Source organism: Mastigoproctus giganteus, chromosome 4 (assembly GCF_048544385.1).
Source record: "Mastigoproctus giganteus isolate SK-2022 chromosome 4, ASM4854438v1, whole genome shotgun sequence".
Lineage (NCBI taxonomy): Eukaryota > Metazoa > Arthropoda > Arachnida > Uropygi > Thelyphonidae > Mastigoproctus > Mastigoproctus giganteus.
Window position 1 is genome coordinate 110,188,266 of NC_143578.1, and position 21,136 is coordinate 110,209,401.

Genomic DNA, 21,136 nt, shown 5'->3' on the forward strand with positions numbered 1-21,136 from the left:
TGGTGCCAACAGCCCACTGATTAGACATTGGAGGACTGCAAATGAGTGTGCTGGTCAGATGAGTTAAAAGACCTGGTTAAACATGTTGGCAGACTCCTTTGTGTATGATACAAGCAACATGAGTCTATAGACTGCCTGCATAGTGCCAACTATGCAGGCAGGTGGCAGTGGTTGTGTAATATTGGGTGTATTTTTTTTACGTTGGCAAGAACTAGGACCCCTGGTGCCTATGGACCAATGTTTCACTGGTCTACTGGCGTCTCTTAGGAGACCATGTGCTCCCTGTCACGTTGCATTTTTTCCTGAACAGAAACAGGATCTTCCAATTCAATAATGTGCCATGTCATTGGGCCCACAGTGTGTACAAGCAGTTCAAGGAACACAGTGAAGATATCACTCATCTTGATTGGCCTTCAAATCCTCCTGGCCTCAATTGAATTGAACACTTGTGGGATGTTTTAGAACTGGAAGTGAGGCATATGGACAAGCTGCTGTCATCTATTCCGACACCGTGGAATGCCTTACGGCTGTCTGCAGATCCCTATGAATGTCCTGACTTCTAGTGGAGTCAATGCTTAGGTGAATCGTGGCTGTTATCCATAAGAACAGTCGCCCTACACGTTATTACGTAGGCTGTGTTAATTCAGAGATCACTGAATGTATACCTCTTTATACACATTTTCTTCACCACTGACCCACAGCCTGCATATCTTCCTCATAAAAGTTACTGTCAGCCTCCTAGCTTAACTTCTTGTTGGTTGCAATGATGTTATTGTCATCAGATATCATTGTCAGACCTTAACATGTTGTGCTACCTCCCTACTCATAGCATTATTTTTTATATGAAATTAGCCATCCATTGATTTCACTTTTCAGTAATGCATCTGTGGCAGAAATTGAGACATGACTATATTCATGCTTTCTGGAAATTTTTGAAATTTGTTTTCAGAGCATCCTGAAGTTGTGGCCACGCGGCTAAGTAGATATTCTTTATTGAAAAAGGTGTGTTAAAAGATAAAAGAAAAGGGTTTAAAATAGTTGGACATTAAGTGGTTATGTTGCATATCTTTCAAAAACTTAGTGTTCTTTCTTCTACTAAAATAAATGAAATGGACTTTCATTCTGGTTTGCATTGCTATTATCTTATAGGAGCTGCCGAAAAGAGCTCTAAACATGGTGCTGAAGATAAAGCTAATAATATCATTATGGCAATGAAAGAAAGGATGAAGGTCAGAGAGCGAGATAAACCTGAGATATTTGAACTTATAAGGTAAGTTAAAAAAAAAAAAAAAAAAGTCCCATGAAAACTGTTCACTTTTCAGATCTCTGTATTTATTATTTCTTATGTGTATTAATTAAAAATTAGTATATAGCAATTAAAGATGAGGTTAAACTTTTCATTTATGCTTGACAATGGATGGACTACTCATCATGTAACTGACACACTTGGCCATACTAGTTTAAATACTTCATATTAATTTGGACGTTTTTTGAATCTTTTTCTCCCAGATTCGAAAATTGATAAGTTACTCTTAGGGCATTTACTCTTTTAGTTACATGGTATATTCTTTTATTTTCTTTGTGTTTAACTTAAATCTCCACTCACATGTTACTTTAAACAAATCAGTGTGTTTTAAACTCATCATTATACACATTAGAGAGAAATTATTTTCAAAATATTTTAAAAATGGAATACTGTAAAAATATGTCAATAATCATAAAATGTAAAAAAAATTAAAAATGAAATTGAGAATATATACAGTAGGACCCCACTCATACGACGGGATTAGGATCCAGACTCCCACCAAAAGGCAAAAATTGCCGAAAAGTGGAACATAGCCTTTTTTTTCACTTGTGCTTGCATATAAAAGCCTATTCTGCTGTAAACAGACTGAATCACCGACAATAAAATGGCATTTGACACCCTTCTTGGACTTAGCTGCTGAGCACTTCATTACGAAAAAGTGGAACAGGCGGCAAACTTAATGAACATAGATATAATTGAAAACCACCATATTAGTGGAAAGCTGGACGCGTGCGCGCGTGTGTGTGGAAATATGATTTGATCTTAAACTTGCATTGCAGCATGATATCAGTCACTTTCCTGTAAGGACTTGTAGTTTGATGGCCAGCAAAAGAAAATCTTCTCTGTGTGACTGATGTCATGCAATATATTCATACATTGATCTGACCAGGCATGATCTTTCCATTAAAAATCTAGGCCTCTGCATTACCCACAGACCTCTAGATCATTGTAGCAAGTGAATAGTGGATTCTTAAAGGGTAGTTTAGAGACATGTGCTGCCCGCAAACCTCATACCCCCCCCAACTTATGAATACCATCCACTATGAGAAAATTCAATCCAGGATCATTAAGATTATTACTAAATATAATAGAAATCTGATGTGCATAAATATGCACATCAGGTTTCTGGGAGCATCAGCAAGAGGAGTTTGTCAGCAGCACAGTCTGACGATGGGTATTGGTAAGATACCTGAAACGTTACCTTAATGTATGGTAGTTTAGGAAAATAGCCGAATAAACTATATTATTAATTTCATGTGGTATTGGAGTGGTATTATATTTACTAATAATCTTAATGGAAAACAGCCATGTAACGTCCTTCCCTAACTATATCAAGCCAGGATCCATTTAAGCATAAGTATTCACCACAGTCAAAATGCTAATCAATGAAATCAACTTTTTAAATACTTGGCAGTTTTGCCAGTGATGGTTCCACTCCTTCCTTGTAGTATAGCAAGAAATTAAGCTTTACATTGGTTCATTTTTTTTTTGAAATCCCAAAAAGATATTACCTTAAATTTTTATTAAATCCCCAGCATTAACACTGTGATGGATATTTGTTTCTCTCAAATGGAGACAAAGAGTATGAAAAGAGGTGCACATTATGATTATTTATTATATAGTATAAAGCTTCATAATATAGACAGAACTTGACTTCATTCCTATTGTATATTGAAAATAGATGACTGAAATGTGGAATACCGATTAAAATTTTGAAAACATCTGCATTTAAAAAGTTGCACAAGTTTGTCAGAATTAAAGGTATAGTTAAATTAATCAAACATGTAATCCATCATTTTGTACTACACATTTTCAGGCTAATTTTGAAGGAAATGGGTGAATGTGACTACCACTTAAGAATTAATGAATTAGTTCTTGGATTGGCCATTTGCACAAGCAGTGCGTCATTGCTGATTGTGCAGGAAGATTCTACGCCAGGATTGTTCAAGTTTTTATGACACTTGATCAATACATTGAAATTTGATATATGCTTATGGGATTGCCTACTGCCATTTATGTACAAGTTTAATGATACTGGTTTTAAGCAATGGATTTCTCAGTCTGTCTCACAATTATCAAATTATGCTGATATACATACATTCACTGAACTCTGAACAAATTGTAAACACGAGACATCAGCTTTGTGTCAGTATGTATTTTTCCTTAAAATATTCAACTTATAAGGTATGCAAGTGGTCCATAGAATTCTGCAAGTTCATAGTGCAAATGTAGTTCATTATCTGTTGAAAATGGGGAGGAGGGGGAAGTTATATTGTTAGAGAAACTTGCCAGTGGTACTTCAGTTAGTTATCTAGAACTGTGTCTGCTGTGAGTAACAATTGAAGAGATTGTAAAATTTCTGTGGTGGGGGGGGGATGGTGAAGAGAGCATTATTATGCATGTAGGGACCAATAATATGTAATATTAACCTTTTGGATGTGTTGAGTGTCCTGATAGCTGACCATCAAAAATAAGGTCCCTGCATTAATCAATGATTAAAAATCTGAAAGTTCTTCTACTTTCCTGAATATAGTCAAATTTTTACTGCAGTAGTTTCTGAAATGATTTATTTTTTTATTTTTTTTTATGATTTTTGTACAGGAATTGCATGCTAGAACCTGTCCAGTTTCCACCATAATTGTCACTATTTGGCTTTTTACTTGAAGAGTATCATGATAATGATACTGTTTGTTTAAAGTTTCAGGTTATGTGTTTTTATTTTTCCATTAATTCAAAAATATCTAGTTATAGGTCTGTTTGAAAGATTTCTTTTCGTTTTCACAGAGTGAAGACATTTATATGAAACCCAGTATTCTCTCTGGATGAGTGCTACACCGTGGGAAGAAAGATGTGTGGTTTCAAATTTAACATGTTTCACAGCATGCCAAATTTGTAATAAATTTTGAAATCAACTTGAAAACAGAACTAATAGCATTGAATATATATAAAAGGTTTTTTAATAATATTTATATGCAGAATATGCTACAATATATGATAGAAACATGTTTGAAATTTTGCCCATTTAACATGGAAAATGGAAGAGAATAAGAGATTGATGTCCGTTTCTTGTCAAAAATGTTTTTTTGTGAGCTTCAGGAGAAGTAATATTTTTCCTCGTAGTTTTTTTGAGAATAAATTGCATGTTTAAATTTTTTTTTTTTTTTTTTTTTTTGTAAAACTAAAAGTACCTACAATAAATATTGCAATCCATTACGAAAAGAAGAGATGCTGAAATTCTTTTAACAAAAAACCCAAAAGATTTCCAAAAAAATAGAAAGAGAATTGGCAACTGTCAGGTGACTGGCCAACATTTTTCCAAAATTTTGGGCCTCCCCACAAAGTTAAAGGCACATTGATTGACAGGTTATCGGATAAATACAGGACCATGCTGAAAATGTGCCAGGGATAAGGTAAGAATGTATGTGTCAGCAGTTCTGTCCAGGCATAATAGATGGGACTAAATATTGAAATTACTTTTGATTTGAGCGACTGTGGAAGACTCTTGGGAAATTTTTTTTTATCAGTGTAGAGTGCATTTTTACATAAAAAGGAATCCATTTTGCAGAGAGAGAAAGAATACATTTGAACAAAGGTGGTGCAAATGTTCAGGGAACTCTTATTTGAAGGGGGGGGGAAGAATAAGGTTGCAAATTAACACGTCTGCTGATCTCAAAAGTTTGTTTCTTGCGACAACATCTGATATTTTCAAAGTACATTGAGGATGGCAGTGTTTCGAGTGAATGTGAAGTTATGTAAGGGATATAACCTTAGTCTTCTTATACCGTTGTCAAGGGTTTGTGTGTGTGTGTGTGTGTGTGAGTGAGTGAGTGTGATGTCTTTAGGAAGGATGGACTGATTTGGGGGGGGTACATACTTCTTATCAAAATCAGCTGAGCATGACTAAAGTTTTCCAGATTATAAGTTATGCCTACCATCATAGAATCTGTATGGTGTGCAGTAATTGGATGCAAAGGTAAAATAAAAGTGGGAGGTACTACTGACTAGAAGCTTGTTAAGAGTATGACAAGAGCTTTTTCATGCAAGTGTAGGTGTGTTATAACGAGTTATTTTAAATTGTTCCCGATTAACTGGATCAAGTGGGAGGGGAAACTCATCAAGTAGTCAAAATGTTTGAATTAACTACATGATTGCTAATTGCATCAGCTTGTTAGAGAAAATATTCAATAACATTAGTAGCGGCATATGATGCAAGAAACAATGCTTATACAGCACCAGCCAAAAAAAAAAAAAAAAACCATTTTACTATCCATTCACTCCAAAGGTTTTTCCAGTTCTTGTTTGAAGTTATTTAAGCTATCAACTTCAACGACAGATGGAAGTTTATTCCGGTAGTTAACCACTCACTGCCTAAAGGCAAATTTCAGAACATCTATTCTGCACTGTCTTAACTCAATTTGAATTTATGCCCCCTCAAGTGTAACGCGTGTTTGGGGTCAAACGGCACCAGGAGTTTCCCCCATCTTCGCGTAGTTTACATTGTCGTGTGATACAGTACGCGGTAAAGGCCAGAGATTTAAAAGTGTATGGATATTGTACATGAGTAGTGTTGTGTACCGTTGTTCTTGTGGCCATTTAGCCGCCATGCCTCTGCTGAGGCCAGACGTTGCCCACACTTCACCCCGTGGAGGCAGACCAGGTACACCAATATTTTAAATAAGTACTCTGGCAGGTTCTGCCACCTAGTTTCCTGAGATTTCAGTGGCTAGGACCTAAAAAAAATAAAATAAATAAATAAATAAAATAAAAAATAAAAATAACTAAGTTAAAAAAAAAAAAAATGAGAGGTTATCATGTGGTGGTTGTGCTAGAATTGTGAGGCCGAAAATTGTGGGCGAATCTAATTTGGCTGTAATTATGTTTGGATGTATGGGGCTTTCACTTGCGTGCAGGTAGAGTGGGAGGGAGAATGAAGGCTGGTGGGGGGGAGACAGACAGAAGAATGGAGTCGATAGGGAGGGTGACTCCAAGATTTGGTGGGGCATGTCCATACCCCACCAGAAGGGAAAGTGTGGGTGGCAAGGAGGGAAGGAGACAGAGGGACCGTCACCTCCCCCCAGCCAGGGAAAGCAAAGAAAAGTGGGCCAGGCAAGGGCGCCAGGTCAGATCGCCAATAAGGCTAGTGTGCAGAGAGGCTCTGCAGTTTCTTCAGTCGGTGGAATGTAATTTCTGGGACCTTGTCCTGTCTGAGGTTTACAAAAGTCCAGTTTATTTTGTAGCCATTCATTGGTTAGGATCCCATCCGAGGTTATTTAGTCCAGTCAGTTTGGATGTGCATTTGTGATTTTATTTTGTTCCTTCTGCTATGAAGTCGGATCCCTGCGGGTTTGATTTGTTCTGGTGGTCCTTAGTGGTGTCAAATTGTTTTTCAGATTATGGGCAGCTTTGATGGGTACTTGCATTCTCTTCATTGCGGTGGTTGCGGCTGGGGGAAGGTCCGTCTTCTGCTGAAGAGGCCTTGACCGAATTTTGTTAGCGCTTTGTAGCTGTCTTCTTCTTCTAGGATGAGGTGTTCCTGGTTTTGCAGTGTGAATCGAATTTCAGTGATGAGCCCGACAGCGTAGATCTTGATACAGGTGACAGTGATACGTGAGGTGTTCCCATATTTCTGTTTGGCCGCAGTGGTAGAGAGGAGTGTCACTGAGTCGGAAGCCTGATAACTTTTGTCTGAATGCACCGTGTCCGGTGAGTAGGTATGTGACCAGGAGTTCTGGAGAGAGCCAGTGGGGATATTTTGGATATACTGTCTGAATTGTCAGCACGAATTTCCGGGTGATTTCACCTTTGATTGAATTTTCCCAGCGGGTTTGCCAGGTCTGTTGGAGATGCAGTGTGAGTCGCTTCTTTTCCATTTTAGGATCATTGGCTAAGTCAATCATGTAGTTCAGGCAGGTGGACGTTTTTCCTTTGCTGAGCTGGTGTAGGATTCCACGACGAACGATCTCCAGGTCCAGGGGGAGGGCACGCATAAGGACCTGCAGCCCTTGAGTACTCACTGGCCTGCACGCTCTGGAGATCGTTAGCAGGGTATATCTTTGTATCGTCTCGAGTTTTCTCCTGTTGACCACGGTGGTCGCTTTGTGGTACCAGACTCCGGAGGCATATGAAATGGCTGGCAGGAATACTGTCGTATAGAAGAGGGCAAGGGTCCTTTTCCTCAAGCCCCAGTCCTTACGGGTGACTCTTGCAAAGAGTGCAGAATAGTTTCTGATTTTATTCCTGATGTATGTCAGATGTGGTGTTGAAGGATAGATTCCTATCGAGCATGACTCCCAAATGTTTTAATTCCATTGCGAGTTTGATGGTTTTCCCCTGGACTTTGATTTAGGGAGGCCTCCTAATATCTAGGGTCCCCCTGAGTAGGACTGAACATATCTTGGTCGGAGAAATTGTGAGTTTGTTGTTGTCAGCCCAGTCTTGCAGGATAGTGACTGCTCTATTTGCGGAGTTCTCTAATTGTGCTCGGTAGTCCTCAGCAAGTATCAGAATAAGATCGTCTGCATAAGCCTGGGATGTGACGTTTCCAAGGTTGAGATTTAGGAAGCCGTCTAGGACGACATTCCAAAGAAGAGGGCCCAGAACGGAACCCTGTGGGCATCCTCTGTGTATCAACCGTGATACGGAGCAATACGGAGTAGTGACTGATCTGTACTGATGTAGTAGTACTGATGCATTTGTATAGATTTGCTGGCAGGTTAGCCTCCCGGAGCCTGCCAAAGACACTTGGCCACCAGAGAGTGTCAAACGCCCCAGCAAAATCCATTGCGATGATGAGGAAGTACTTTCGGTTGGTTGTGGTTGCGGCGTTAACAATATTTTCCAATGCATCTACGGTGGAGTGTCCTTTTCTGAACCCGAACTGATTTCGGGATTGAAGGCCTGCATTTGAGTAGTGAGTTTCTATCCGATTTCGTAGAAGGTGTTCCATCAGTTTGCTCAGTATGGACAGTAAGGCTATTGGTCTGTAGGACCCTGGGAGATCCTGCTGCTTTGTTGGATTTTTGAGGATGAGCCGAAGCGTTGCCGTTTTCCAGGTGTGTGGGAAATAGCCTTCTTTTAGGCACTGGTTAAATAAATTTAGTATTTTTTCTGGGATAGTCTGAACTGCCTTTTTTACAATTTCCGGCTCTAATAAGTCTGCACCTGGTGATTTCCTGTTTCTTAGTTTGGCGGCTGCAATGTCTAGTTCAGTCCTAGTAAAGGGCTCCTCCTCTTCGATTGTTGTGTAGGTAACTATATTTTAGGCAGAGCGATGTTTGTTCTGGGGTGGTTGATCCAGGTGTTTCTGGAACATGGCATCTAGGATATTATTGATGGATTCCTGCCACGTTTTGGTGTACTCCCCTTGTGTCTTCTTGGTTGTGGTGATGACTTCGCCTCTGGGGAGTTTATTTGTGGTCGCTCTGTAGACCACTCCCCAGGGGTTGTCGTTTCCAACTGTGGATACTAGGTGCTCCCAGGAGCATTGTTTTCGTTCACGGATCTTTGCTGTATATTGATTCCTGGCCGTTCGGTACTGTTGTCATAGTGCTTCCACTTCTACTGCAGGCCAGCTACGCCTGGCACATCAAATTTTTTCAGCAGGTGTTTACCACACGTCTGAGTTGTTGTAATTCTGGACACCACCAGGGAACAGCTCCCGGAATACGTTTTTCCGCTTTGTGGAATTGTTTGCTGCATCTGTGATAAGCTTGACAATTTTAGCTTGGTGTCTATCTGGGTCTAGTCCTTCTGTGTCAAGTGCTTGAGCAGCTGTACGTAATGACTCCTGGAAGAGAGGCCAGTCTGCCTTCTCAACAGCATATCTGTGTTGCATTTGTCTATGTACCGTTTGTGTATTTAGTTTCCGGTTTAGTTGAAAGGTAATTGTTTGGTGATCAGATGAGGTTCAGTCTTCTCTGACAGTCCAGAATGCAATGTGGTCCACCAGAGATCTGGTAGCCAAAGTAACATCAATCGTGGCCTCCCACATCGTGTTTGAAAATGTTGGTAGGTTGTTTGGTTTGTTAAGGATCATATAGCAACTGTTTGCCAGATACTCCTCCAGGTGTTGTCCATTTACCGCACCACGTCGCTCCGGGATTTCACTAAACCACGCCGGTGTAAGCTGAGAAAGAGGAGAAATTTTATCAGCATTGAGCTTGCTCAAACCATTCAAAGCCTTACAGTATTAGTAATAGCCGCATGGTGCAGGAAAGCCTATGGCTTATGAAAAAAAAAAAAACTAATTATTAATAAACGAAAAGGAAATTAAACCTATCATCCTATGTGTTTCCCTCACCCGAAGGTACTATCCATATGTCCTTTGAATTTCCCCAAACTGTCAGCCTTTACCACCCATGTAGGCAACTTATTCCATTTAATTTACAACTCACTGGCTAAATTACTGGAATAAGTTGTACATCTTATACGTCTCAGTCAGATCACCTTGCAGGTGCCTATTCTCCAGATGCTGTAATTTGCAGAACTTAAGCCTTTCTTCATAAGAGCACCCCTTTGTTCCTCTCACCAATCTTGTTGCCCTTCTCTATACTCGTTCTAGGAACTCTACATCCTTCCTAAAATGAGGCCTCCAGACCTGTATGCAGTACTCAAGGTGTGGCCATACCATTGCCTTATATAAGGGGATAACCACCTCCCTATCCCTGCTAGTAAAATTCCTATATATCACTAACAAGACTCCATGACCTGCTCTGGCAGCCCATCTGCACTGCGCACAGAACTTTACTGACTGCAAAATAACCCCCCCCATCCAGGTCTTTTTCATTTTTCACTTCCCTGAGTTTAGTTCCACATGTTTGGTGCATTTCTCTTAGGTTACTGCTACCCACACGTAGTACTTTGCATTTGCCAATGTTAAACTTCAGTTGGCACTTCTCAGCCCATCTGCCTAACTTTTCTTGATCCTGTTGCAGTAGCATACTGTCTTTACTGTCGTTTGTTTGTTTGTTTGTTTGTTATTTGGTTTTTAGGAGCATTAGCAACTAAGGCCATATTGCTCCGGGATATACGGTGGTCATTCCATGACCTTTCCGCATTCTCCATATTTGGTGGTGACGGGCTCGAACCCCGGTCTAATCAAGAAGCGTGTGCTACGCACTGCTGCTCCTTCCCACCTGGCTACGGAGGCGCCTTTACTGTCGTTAACAACACTGCCAACCTAATTTAGCTCCCTGTTACAGTTTAGTATACTTCTGTCCTCACCTTCCTTACAGCAATCCTCATGTGTGAATATAGATGCAAAATACTCATTCAGTTTGTTCAGCTATCTGAGCAGGATCATCAACAGTCGAACCATCAATATCAAGTTGGCCAATCTGATTCATCCCCTTCCTTCTGGAGTTTACATAAGTAATGACGTCTTTGTTGTTTTTCTCTGCATCCTTTGCCAAGGATTTCTCATAATCAGCCTTCACTTGCCTAACCTCCTTTGTGACTTGATTACAGAATACGTTATATCTGCCCTAGGCTTCTGTCTCATCTGGTAATTTATATGTATTCCATACATTTTGCTTCTCATGTCAACTGAGGAAGTATTTTGACAGTTACATCAAATTCTTTGTTCCTAATATTCTGTATAATGACTACATCACTGTGTTGAAATCACTCTTTCATTGTGCATTCTATAGCATTTTTCCAAGACTGTGTATCATCCCATATGATTCCCAAGTGTACCATATTAGCAGAAAATTATAGCAGCTGTATAGCTTGCTTTAAGCTATTTTATGAATAAACAATATCACATTGATGTTGTGTACAGACTCTTTAATTACATTATAAGTTATACCAAACACCAAAACTGTTAGTTTTCTGTGAAATTCCATATAATTTCACAATGGGATCAAAGAAAATGAAACTGGCAATAAGGCTTGGCAGTCAGCAGTGTTCTGACATCTAAAATCAACCAGTTTCATAAACTGATTGCAACAAAAAATCCAACACGTATACTACAAAAATAATATGATACTGCAATTATTCTGGAACCAGTAAGGAGAACATAGATTATATTGTATCAAACCACAGATCTCTATATTGTATGGTATTCTTTGTAAAATGTGGCATGAAGAAGTATTCTTGGCCTCACTGAGATTAGGTCAGTTACGCTAGCTTCCTATATTTTAAGAGCTGAAGACCAATTTAGAAATTGCAGCACTATTCAATTTAGAAGTTCAGCACTTCTGAATTCTATACTTTGTCTTTGATAATGACTGATGTGTGTGTGGTGGATTTTTTTTTTTTTTTTCTGTTTCCCATTCTTCTATTTACCACCATTACATACTGAAAGATCTTTTAATGGACAAGGAGTTTAAACCAATTATTTTTAGATTCATCCAGAAAGTTAACTTGGGTCATTCCATGTAAAGTATTCAAGTAATTAGCTGGAGACCCTGATTTCTGTGCTGTATGTTATTCAATATGCATAAGTCAGGAAACAGAAGTCCCAGATTACACTATTCAGCTTGGTGTGTTTATTGCCTCAGTACTTCATGCACAATAAGAGCTGACATCCTAGCTGTGAGTTGAATACAGAAATATGAAACATGCCAAAAAAGTCTAAGGAGCTCTGATTCCATGCAGTTTTACAGGAAAGCTTCATAGATGTGTACAACTGTAGTTATGTTTACAACTGCACAGCTGTTTACATGTAAATGAAACCACAGCTGTATACAACTGTGGTTTCATTTACATCTGGATAAGTATATCAGAATTGATCTCTGCAAAAATCATGTAATTTATATAAATTACATGATTTTTGCTTATATATAAATGTAAACATCACCTGTTTACATTTATATATAAGCAGATACAAATCTCTAGTCAAAACAAAAAATTCATGCATTAATTTGACAAATGTTATTAAAAAGGTACAAGTTGCATTCTTTTAAATATATGTACACTGCTTTTGGTGAAATTGCATAAAAGCTTTGCATTTGACAAATGCAAAGAACTGCATATGGGTAGAAGTAACCCCAGGAATGTACTAACTGTGTGGTTTAATTTTCTATCATTTAAGGTGGTAGAAAATGAAAAAGACCTGGGAGTAATTGTGCAGTCAGATAAGAAGTTTTCTGAGCAATGCAGACAGGCTGAAAGGCAGGTCATGGGGTTTTGTCAATGATATATAGGAATTTTGCTAGCAGGGAAAATGAGGTGATTATCCCTCTGTATAAGGCAATGGTCAGGCTACACCTTGAGTACTGCCTACAGGTCTGCAGGCCTCATTTGAAGAAAGATGTAGATTTGCTTGAGCGTGTACAGAGAAGGGCAACAAGATTGGTGACAGGAATGAAGGGATTCTCTTACCAAGAGAGTCTTAATTTCTGCAAATTGCAGCATCTGGAGACTAGACACCCCTGCAAGGTGATCCAATTGAAGTGTATAAGGCCTTGAATGGGTTGAATATGCTGAATTCTGATGGGATTCTTCCACTTGCTCAGATTACGAACCTAAGCGGGCATAAATTCAAATTGAGGGAAGAGAGATGTAGAATAGATGTGCGGAAATTTGCCTTTAGCTAGAGGGTGGTTAATTGCTGGAACAAATTTCCATCTGTTGTGGAAGTTGATAGGTTAAATAAATTTAAGGAGGAACTGGACAAACATTTAGAGGGAATGGTTGTGTAAAAAAAAAATTTTTTTTTTTTTTTTTTTTGGCTGATGCATAAGCTCATATGCTTGCTTTCTTGCATCACATGCCACTATTACTACTACTTCTTTCTCAAATTTAGGGATGTATGTATGTATATATTTTTGGTTTAATTTTGTTTTATTTTATTTTAGTTGGTGGACTTGGTGGTGCCAAATGGCCCCCCCTCTGACCACCTTGGTAGTGGTCAGAGGGGGTGCCGTGAAATTTCTGTTTAATTGATTATTATTTTATTCTCTTTGCATTTTGATTTTCTAGATTATCTTGGAGAGTTTCTGCTCCAATATTTTTGTTCTTGTTAACCTTCTCTTCCCTCCCTGTTGGTTTGATCATTAAGTTTAATTTTGATTATTTTTGCTCTTCTGTCTTGCCATGCTGCTCGCATTATTTTTATTATTACTTAATTATCAATTTAATATTTTATATTTCAAGCCTCATGTAGAGGAATATTCTTTAGCTTTTTATTTTTAATTTTTTATTATGAAATATTCAGTTTTAAACAATTTCAAACATTATTGAAATACAGGTCGACCATCATTAATCTGGCCATCGATAATCCTGTTCCACGGCTAATTCGGACATAATTTCTGCGAACGTAATTTCAAATTTTCCAGGTCAGCGCACCGACTTGCCACTACTGTTTTGGTGGCGTTGGTTGCAGCATCAGCTGTTGGCGCGAACTCGAAAACACTGGCAAGCAATTGCCACTTGTTTTTCTGCATTTATTATTATAACCTGCTCACATTTAGCCCCAGCCATGGTTCCAATGCATAAAGGAAGTGCCTCTTGTGGTGTAAAGCACAAACACTGTACATTGTCCATAACAGATAAAGTTGAACTTCTGAAAAAACTCGACAGCGGTTTGTCTGTGAGAAGTTTAACTGTGCTGTAAATTTCAGCAATTTCTCTCAGTTCCTCTTATGTTAGTAATTTTCTTTTAGCCATTCCTTTTTAGATTTTTTTTTTTTTTTTTTACATCAGACTTGTACAAACTTGCGGAAAAGCGCAACACAATATGATGGATAATACAGCACACTAACGAACTTGTTTTAACAAAATCTCTAACAATACTGACAAACTTATTGCAACATTTGAGAGTTTATTTTATCGTAATTAGTTTTATTGCAGCACTCGCAATAAACTAATCATAAACGACCTTCATATGTATGCCATAATAGCGTCACACGTATGTGGCTGACACGGCTTCTCAAGAAATAAAGTAACCAACATACTTTAGTTACAAAAACATATATGTGACATAAAAAAATGCTTTTTTTTATATATTTTAACCGAAAAAACAACAACACTGACGTTACAATATTTATTTTAGAATTACTAATCAAATTATTTCCTAAATATTTTTTGGCCCCTGGGGAATTTTTTTCTTAAATTATCTTGGCAGTCAACGTGTTAAAGGTAGAAGATGTGGTTAGCTGTTGGGTAAAATAACCACTGGTGATCCAGCACCCCACAGGTTCCAACGCTGCCGGATTAGTGATGACCTGTATATATATATATGGTACTGTAAAAGCCCAAAATCCAGTAAATCCTAGGATTTACCAATTTGTACTAGTAAAAGTCTAAAATATCAGCACATTTTACACTGTTACCACTTTGATATATTAATTATATCCATTAACATAATTCCTTTGATCAAAACATGCCCAGTTACTGCATTTGTAGATTTTTTCTGTTATGACTGAGGTTATTATGTATTAGGCACTCTGAATGTAGTGAATACATTATCCAAGCAACCTTGCAGGCATAGGAGATATTATCTCCTGTATGCCTTTGTTTAAAACTCAGAAAAATGAATGAAGCAGGAATTTATCATTTATTCCCTTTTTGCACCATCCAATTATCTCTTTTCCGATTTTAAATAAGGGCATAAGGAGGGATATTCATATATTTGAAATATAGTGAATATGTTATCCAGGCAATTGCAGGTTATCCATCTATGCAGTACGTTTTGACACCTCTGATTGTTTTAATCAGTGAGGACAGTCATCATTTAATAACTTATTTCATATGCTTACTATTGTACTTTTCTTCATTCCCACTTGTGCCCATTTGGAAATAGCACATTTTGTATGTTATTGTTTTGAATGTTTTCCCCTCTTTTCTCCTTGTGTGTCTTGCTCACTGTTAGGATCACAGAAGAGGGGAAAAAAAGTAACATTGTTTGTTTCCTTAAGTATGACCTGCTGATCCATAGGTTGTGATGACTGTGGCATTTATGTAACGGTAACAGTGCCTTAATGTTTTAATCATTTAATCCGTTTTTTTGCGAGTAAAATCATACAAATTACCTTTTGTATGATTTTACTTCTTTTACAAGGTGTTTATGAAACCTCTCTGAAAGAAGTTTGGAATTGTATCTATAATAGATAAAAATTATAGGTACAATTATAGATAATTGTATCTATAATTTTTGCATTTCATGGAAGAAAGTACAATTGAAATTCATTGGGAAATGTGAGAAGTTTGTCTTGTGTAGGCCTTATGAATGTGAAAAATGTTCGTAGCTGGGTAGGTAAGTTTCGCAAAGAACAGGTGTCCTATGAGAATGAAATATGCAAACCAAGATGTTGAACTAGTCATATCGAGGCTAACATTCACTGGTGTTAAAGAAATGGTTTTGGGTGACAGAAGATCAACAGTGGATGAAATTGCAACAACTTCAGCCATTTCTTTGGATCCATGAATACCATACTCCACAAAGTTCTCAGATTGAGCTCTGTGAGTTCCTGGGCAGTTCCTCCAGAAACAGAAAGAGAATTGTGTCAACTTGTGTGAATTAGTGCTCACTCTAGATGCTACAGTGAATGGATCTTTCTTTTCCTCAATTGTCAAACAAAATGCCAGTCTGCCCAATGGAAGCACAGTGATTCACCGCTACCCAAAAGTTTCCATGTTGCTGCAAGTGCAGAGAAAATAATGGTTGCTGTTGTCTTAGGTATTGATGGAATAATCCTTGCACATTGACAAGAAACTCATATGAAGAAGTTCTGGAAAAAAAAAAAAAAAAGTTCCTCCCAGCACTTAAGAAAAAACATCTACACAGGGTGAATCACATTTGCTTCCATCAGGACAAGGCTTCGCCGATTGTTTTGGAAATGTGCACAATTTTTTTAAAGAAAACAATATTGAGGTTATCCCACAACCTCCATACTTGCCTGACCTTGCACCTAATGACTTTTGCTTGTTCCCAACAATGAAGGATGCTCTTCATGGCAGAAGGTTTCCTAGCTGACAAGCATCTAATTCTGCCATTTTCCAGTGGGCCAAACATACCTCCAAAGAAAGTTTGCCACAGCCTTCACATCTTGGAAGGACAGACGTGCAAAAAGGGTGTCCAGCTTCTAGGAAACTGTGTTGAAAATGAGACAAGCATCACCTCTGTATCTTGTGTACTTTTGAAGAAATAAACTTGAATGCACTTTGTGTATTATTGGTGTTGAAATATTTTATCCACATAAATATAGTTAAAGGAATTGTTTTCATTCAATAAAAAGCATTTCCATACTAAAGATTTCAGTTCTGAAAATTATAGTGCTTTGAAATAGGCACGTCTAATGAGACCTAATCAAAGTATTTTAAGGCTTTAAATGGATTGAGTAAACTAAATGCTGATGGCATTCTTACTTTTTCTCAGACAACACATATAAGGGGTCATAAATTGAAAATGAATGGTTGTAGATATATGAAAATTTGCTTTCATCCAGAGAGTGATTGATTTCTAGAACAAACTTCCATCTGTTGTTGTGGAAGTGGGTGGGTGGGTAGTTTGAATAAATTTAAGAAAAAATCGACAAAATATTAGAGAAGTTGGAAAGACAAGGTGGGTTATTTTTTTCTGGTTAATGCTGTATAAGCTTTCTTTGTTGCATCACTTGCCAATACTGCCAGTAATCTCATGTTGTAATCCCCTCACAATGTGCGATATTGTGCCTCAACAACTAGATTGTTAGTTCTTACACTCAGGATACCTACCTGCCAATGGTGAGGAGACAACAGTCTCCAAAATAGTATAGCATGTATGGTAACACTAGGACTTAACTGAGAATAAAATGGTATACTTCTCCTCTGGAACTGATATTCATTTGATGCCAATACTGCAAAAAAAGAAAGCAAGGCAACTTCGGAATGAAATCACAATATGAATTTTATAATGTCTTGTATGCAAGTTTTTTTTTTTTTTTTTTTTATTTCACGTTTGCCTTTGATAAAATGTGGTATGTGTACCACTATTGGTACACTAACCATTATTTACTGGTACACAGCCTTAATAAAAAAAATTGCAATATAAAAAAGGATAAAAATTTTGAATCAAATAAAAAAAAAACACAAGCAACATATATCTACTAATATGCAGAAAACCTTTTTTTAAATAAGATTTTAGCTTTCTCCATCCTTTTTTTTTTTTTTTTTTATCCAAAATAATATACATTTTACACAAAATGGTAGATTATTTTGTTTGTATTTTGCTCACACTACTATATTATAACATGCAAATAAAATCAATTTGCATTAATTATATATTGAATCGTATTAATTATATAATGAATATAAAGTTATATAAACTCCCAGAAATCACTCAGATATAGACAGTGTTTTCGTTCTGTTTCTAGTAATAACTGTTAACCAATATTTTGTTAATATGATTTTGTTTTTTATTACATTTTTCTAATTTGTGGCTCCTTCAGCACCTTTTTTTTTTCTTTCTTTTTTTTTTTTCTTTTTTTTTTTCTTTCTTTTTTTTTTTCTTTTTTTTTTTTTTCCTTTTCCCTTTTTTTTCTTTTTTTTCATTGTGTAAAAAAGTCCTAACAGCCACAGTTACAAAGCAGACGGGCATGGGCATGTATATTTAGTATTTTTAAGCAATTTGATTTTCCTTTCACTTTTAATTAAAGTTGTAAAAGTTATTTTGTATATTGAAAATTGTAACATGGATAACTGGTTAAAATCTGGGTCTTTAAAAAGACCTCAAGAGAATAACATGACTGTTAGTTCAAAAAGTACTGATTGTTTGCCACTGGAAGCCAGCACTTTGACATGCAGCCAGTCATTCAAGGACTTTGAAATGCAGCCAGTCAACACCCAGCAAAAAAACTGTATGTATATAAGGAAGTATAATCCTTTCTGTTTATCTTTTGATTTTACATACGTACACTGGAAAAGAAAGCATGCCTATTTTCCTGGGTGTATGATTTGTTACAAAACATCAAAGCATTCAATGAAACCTTCCCTTCTTATGCATCATTTCAAAATCAAGCATTGGGATTTAAATCTTAAACCTTTCAAATAGTTCTGAAAAAAACTGTCCAATTTGTCAGTTATTAAAGACCAAATAATGTAATTTTCAGGAGTTAATGTGAAGGCTGTAAAGGCTTCTTAGAAGTTAGTTTAAGAATAGTTAAAGCAGGAAAACCTCACAATTGGAGAATCATTTACTGCTATCATCAGTTAAAGATATGGCCAGTTGGGTTTTGGGAGAAAAAGTAGCAAAACAACTTGAATCAGTTCCAGTATCCTAGGACACTGTACCACGATGAATTTCACATAGCTTCAAATTAAGTAACAGTTAATTGAAAAAGTTAAGGCTAGTAAATGTTATTCTATTCAATTGGATAAAAATAGTGATGTTAGCAACATGACTCATCTTACTTGTATAAGATTTGAAGATGAAGAGTCAGTGAAAGAAGAGTTACTGTTTTGTGAATCATCGCTTGGCTGTGCTACTTCAAATGACACTTCTAAAAAAAAAATAAAACAAATAAACATTTATGAAGGTTCATGGCATAGAATGGACAAACACAGTAGAGTTGTTGTTCCTGATCCTAAATTTGTTCAATATAGCATTCATTGAGATGAAATGTGTAGCTGCTAAACAATGGGAGAAATGTATTAAGACACCTATTTGAACTTCTTCAGAAGTGCAAATTTTTCTCTGAAACCATTTCAAACTTGATGAAATTTGCCTGGCTTGGCCAATATATTTCGGCATCTCAGTGAGCTTAATGCCAACAGGATTTCCATGCTATCTCATTCTCCATCCACAACAAAATAAAAACTTTCAGAAAAAAACTATTTTGTTATTAGAGAAGCAGAAAGTGGGTAATTACTTCCTTTCCACATTTGGTCAGTTTTATTGGTGAAAATGAAATTCAACTGAACCCTGAACTGGCAGTCAATATAAAGGAACATTGTGATAGCTTAATTGCAAACTTCAGTAAGTACTCTCCATAAAATCTGACATTAGAACTTGGATCAGGGTTTCCTTTTCTGTTGGCGCCTCCGTAGCCAGGTGGGAAGGAGCAGCAGTGCGTAGCCTGCGCTTCTTGATTAGACCGGGGTTCGAGCCCGTTACCACCAAATACAGAGGATGCGAAAAGGTCAGGGAATGACCACAGCATATCCCGGAGCAATATGGCCTTAGTTTGCTAATGCTCCTTAAAAAAAAAAAAAAATCCAAACCAACCAAAATCCTTTTCTGTTGAAGACAACTTACCAGAATTGTTAACAACAAATGAGAAAGATGAACTGGTTTGCTCTAACTCGGTTAGAGAATTTCGATAAACCTCGCATAACGGGGTATTTTTGAGCTTTTGTGTGGGGGAAACCCTGCTATTATGTTGGATGTAATTGAATCTCCGCTGTTGACTCGCTAGTCAAAAAAAAAATTATTGAGAAAGTCTGTATTTTATTTTGTTGGGAAATCCCCGTGTTACGTTCTGTGCTATTGAACTTGTGGAAAAATCTAGATTTCAAAGTTTTATTACTATTGGATAGCACACCAGGCCATCCAATAGATTGAAGTCATCCAGACGTTGAAGTTATGTTCCTACCACCACAGTTGTACTAGGTTAATACTTCTTTCATTCAGCCATTAGATCAAGGCATTATATCCACCTTTAAATCTACATTAGAAAATCGTTGCAATGGATTTTGGAAAAAAATGATTCCGAATCTATTGAAGAAACATATCTGAATTGTGGTGGACTGTATCAGAATCATAGCTTTATTGCTGAAGGAAGTAAAACTGTCAACGTTAAATGCAGGTGGAAAAATGTATGGCTACAGTCAGTTCATTCAGGAAATATGGTTGAACCAGCAGAAAACGGAATGAGTGCGATAGTAGAACGCGCTACTTCAGTAGGAGGGGAAGGTTTTGATGATATGACTACTGAAGCCCTCGTGGGTAGCACAGTTGATAGAATTGCCCTTCTCCCCACACTGGGTAGAAAAGACCTGACTTCGAATCCCGTCGATGACGGGAGGAATTTTTATGGGTCTTTTTCACAACATGGCTGAGTTAGTTGGACTCAGGCAAGGGTAGCATGGTTTTTTTTTTTTTTTTTCCAGAAACTCGGGTTTTTCGTCTAGCAAAACAGAAAATTGACCTCAGGACACACACAATTTAGAGGTAATATTCATAGAGTAACATGGCCTTAGTTGCTGATTCTCATAAAAAAAAAAAGTATATGATTACTAAAGACATTCAAGAATTGCTAGTAGAAAAAGAGGCTGGCAAAGCGGATTTGGTGGAAATGCCATCGAAGGTAAAACCAAATCAATTCAAAGAATGATAGCGCAGATGAAAATTCTAAACTTCCAAATTTTACACTAAAAAGAAGGCATAAAGTTAGCCAAGCAATTAGAATCTTATTTTTTGAATGCAGTTTCTTGAATGAAAGGAGCCCAAAGTTCAAAAGGGAGCTTCAAAAATGCTTAGTTCCATATAATGAAATTCACAAAGATTTTTGTTAAAGAGAGCAGAAGATACACCTAATATAGAATGGTGTATTTTTGTTAGTTTTGTTAACAAAATAGTGTATTTTTGTTAGCTTTTGGAGCATAACCTCCCTCTTTTGTACTTTTTTTTTTTGTCCCTTATAACACGGTTTTGCACAGCACGACATTTTATAGGAACCTAATTACTATTTTTACAATTATTATTTTTACAAAAAAATACCTAATTTTTTTTTACAAAAATTAATAATATTTATATAGATAATAAGCAGAAATTATGTATGGTTTGTTCACCAACTTAACAGCCATTGAAATTAGAAAATGGAGGAGACTAAGAGACTGTTACTTCTGCATAAAAAATTTTTTTATAATTTTTAACAAATTATTTTTTTATTATTTTTTTTTATGAGAAAA

General features: G+C 37.0%; 1 protein-coding gene across 1 annotated transcript in view; it reads left to right on the forward strand.

Annotated features, from left to right (window-relative positions):
• The window catches only part of unc-13 (protein unc13 homolog), a 1,321,962-nt gene that overhangs the window by 568,089 nt on the left and 732,737 nt on the right, over window positions 1-21,136 (forward strand). Inside the window, exon 17 of the mRNA XM_090372343.1 lies at window positions 1,150-1,270. Within this exon, the coding sequence (XP_090228469.1) occupies window positions 1,150-1,270 (121 nt within the window). The remainder of the gene's footprint in view (window positions 1-1,149; window positions 1,271-21,136) is intronic.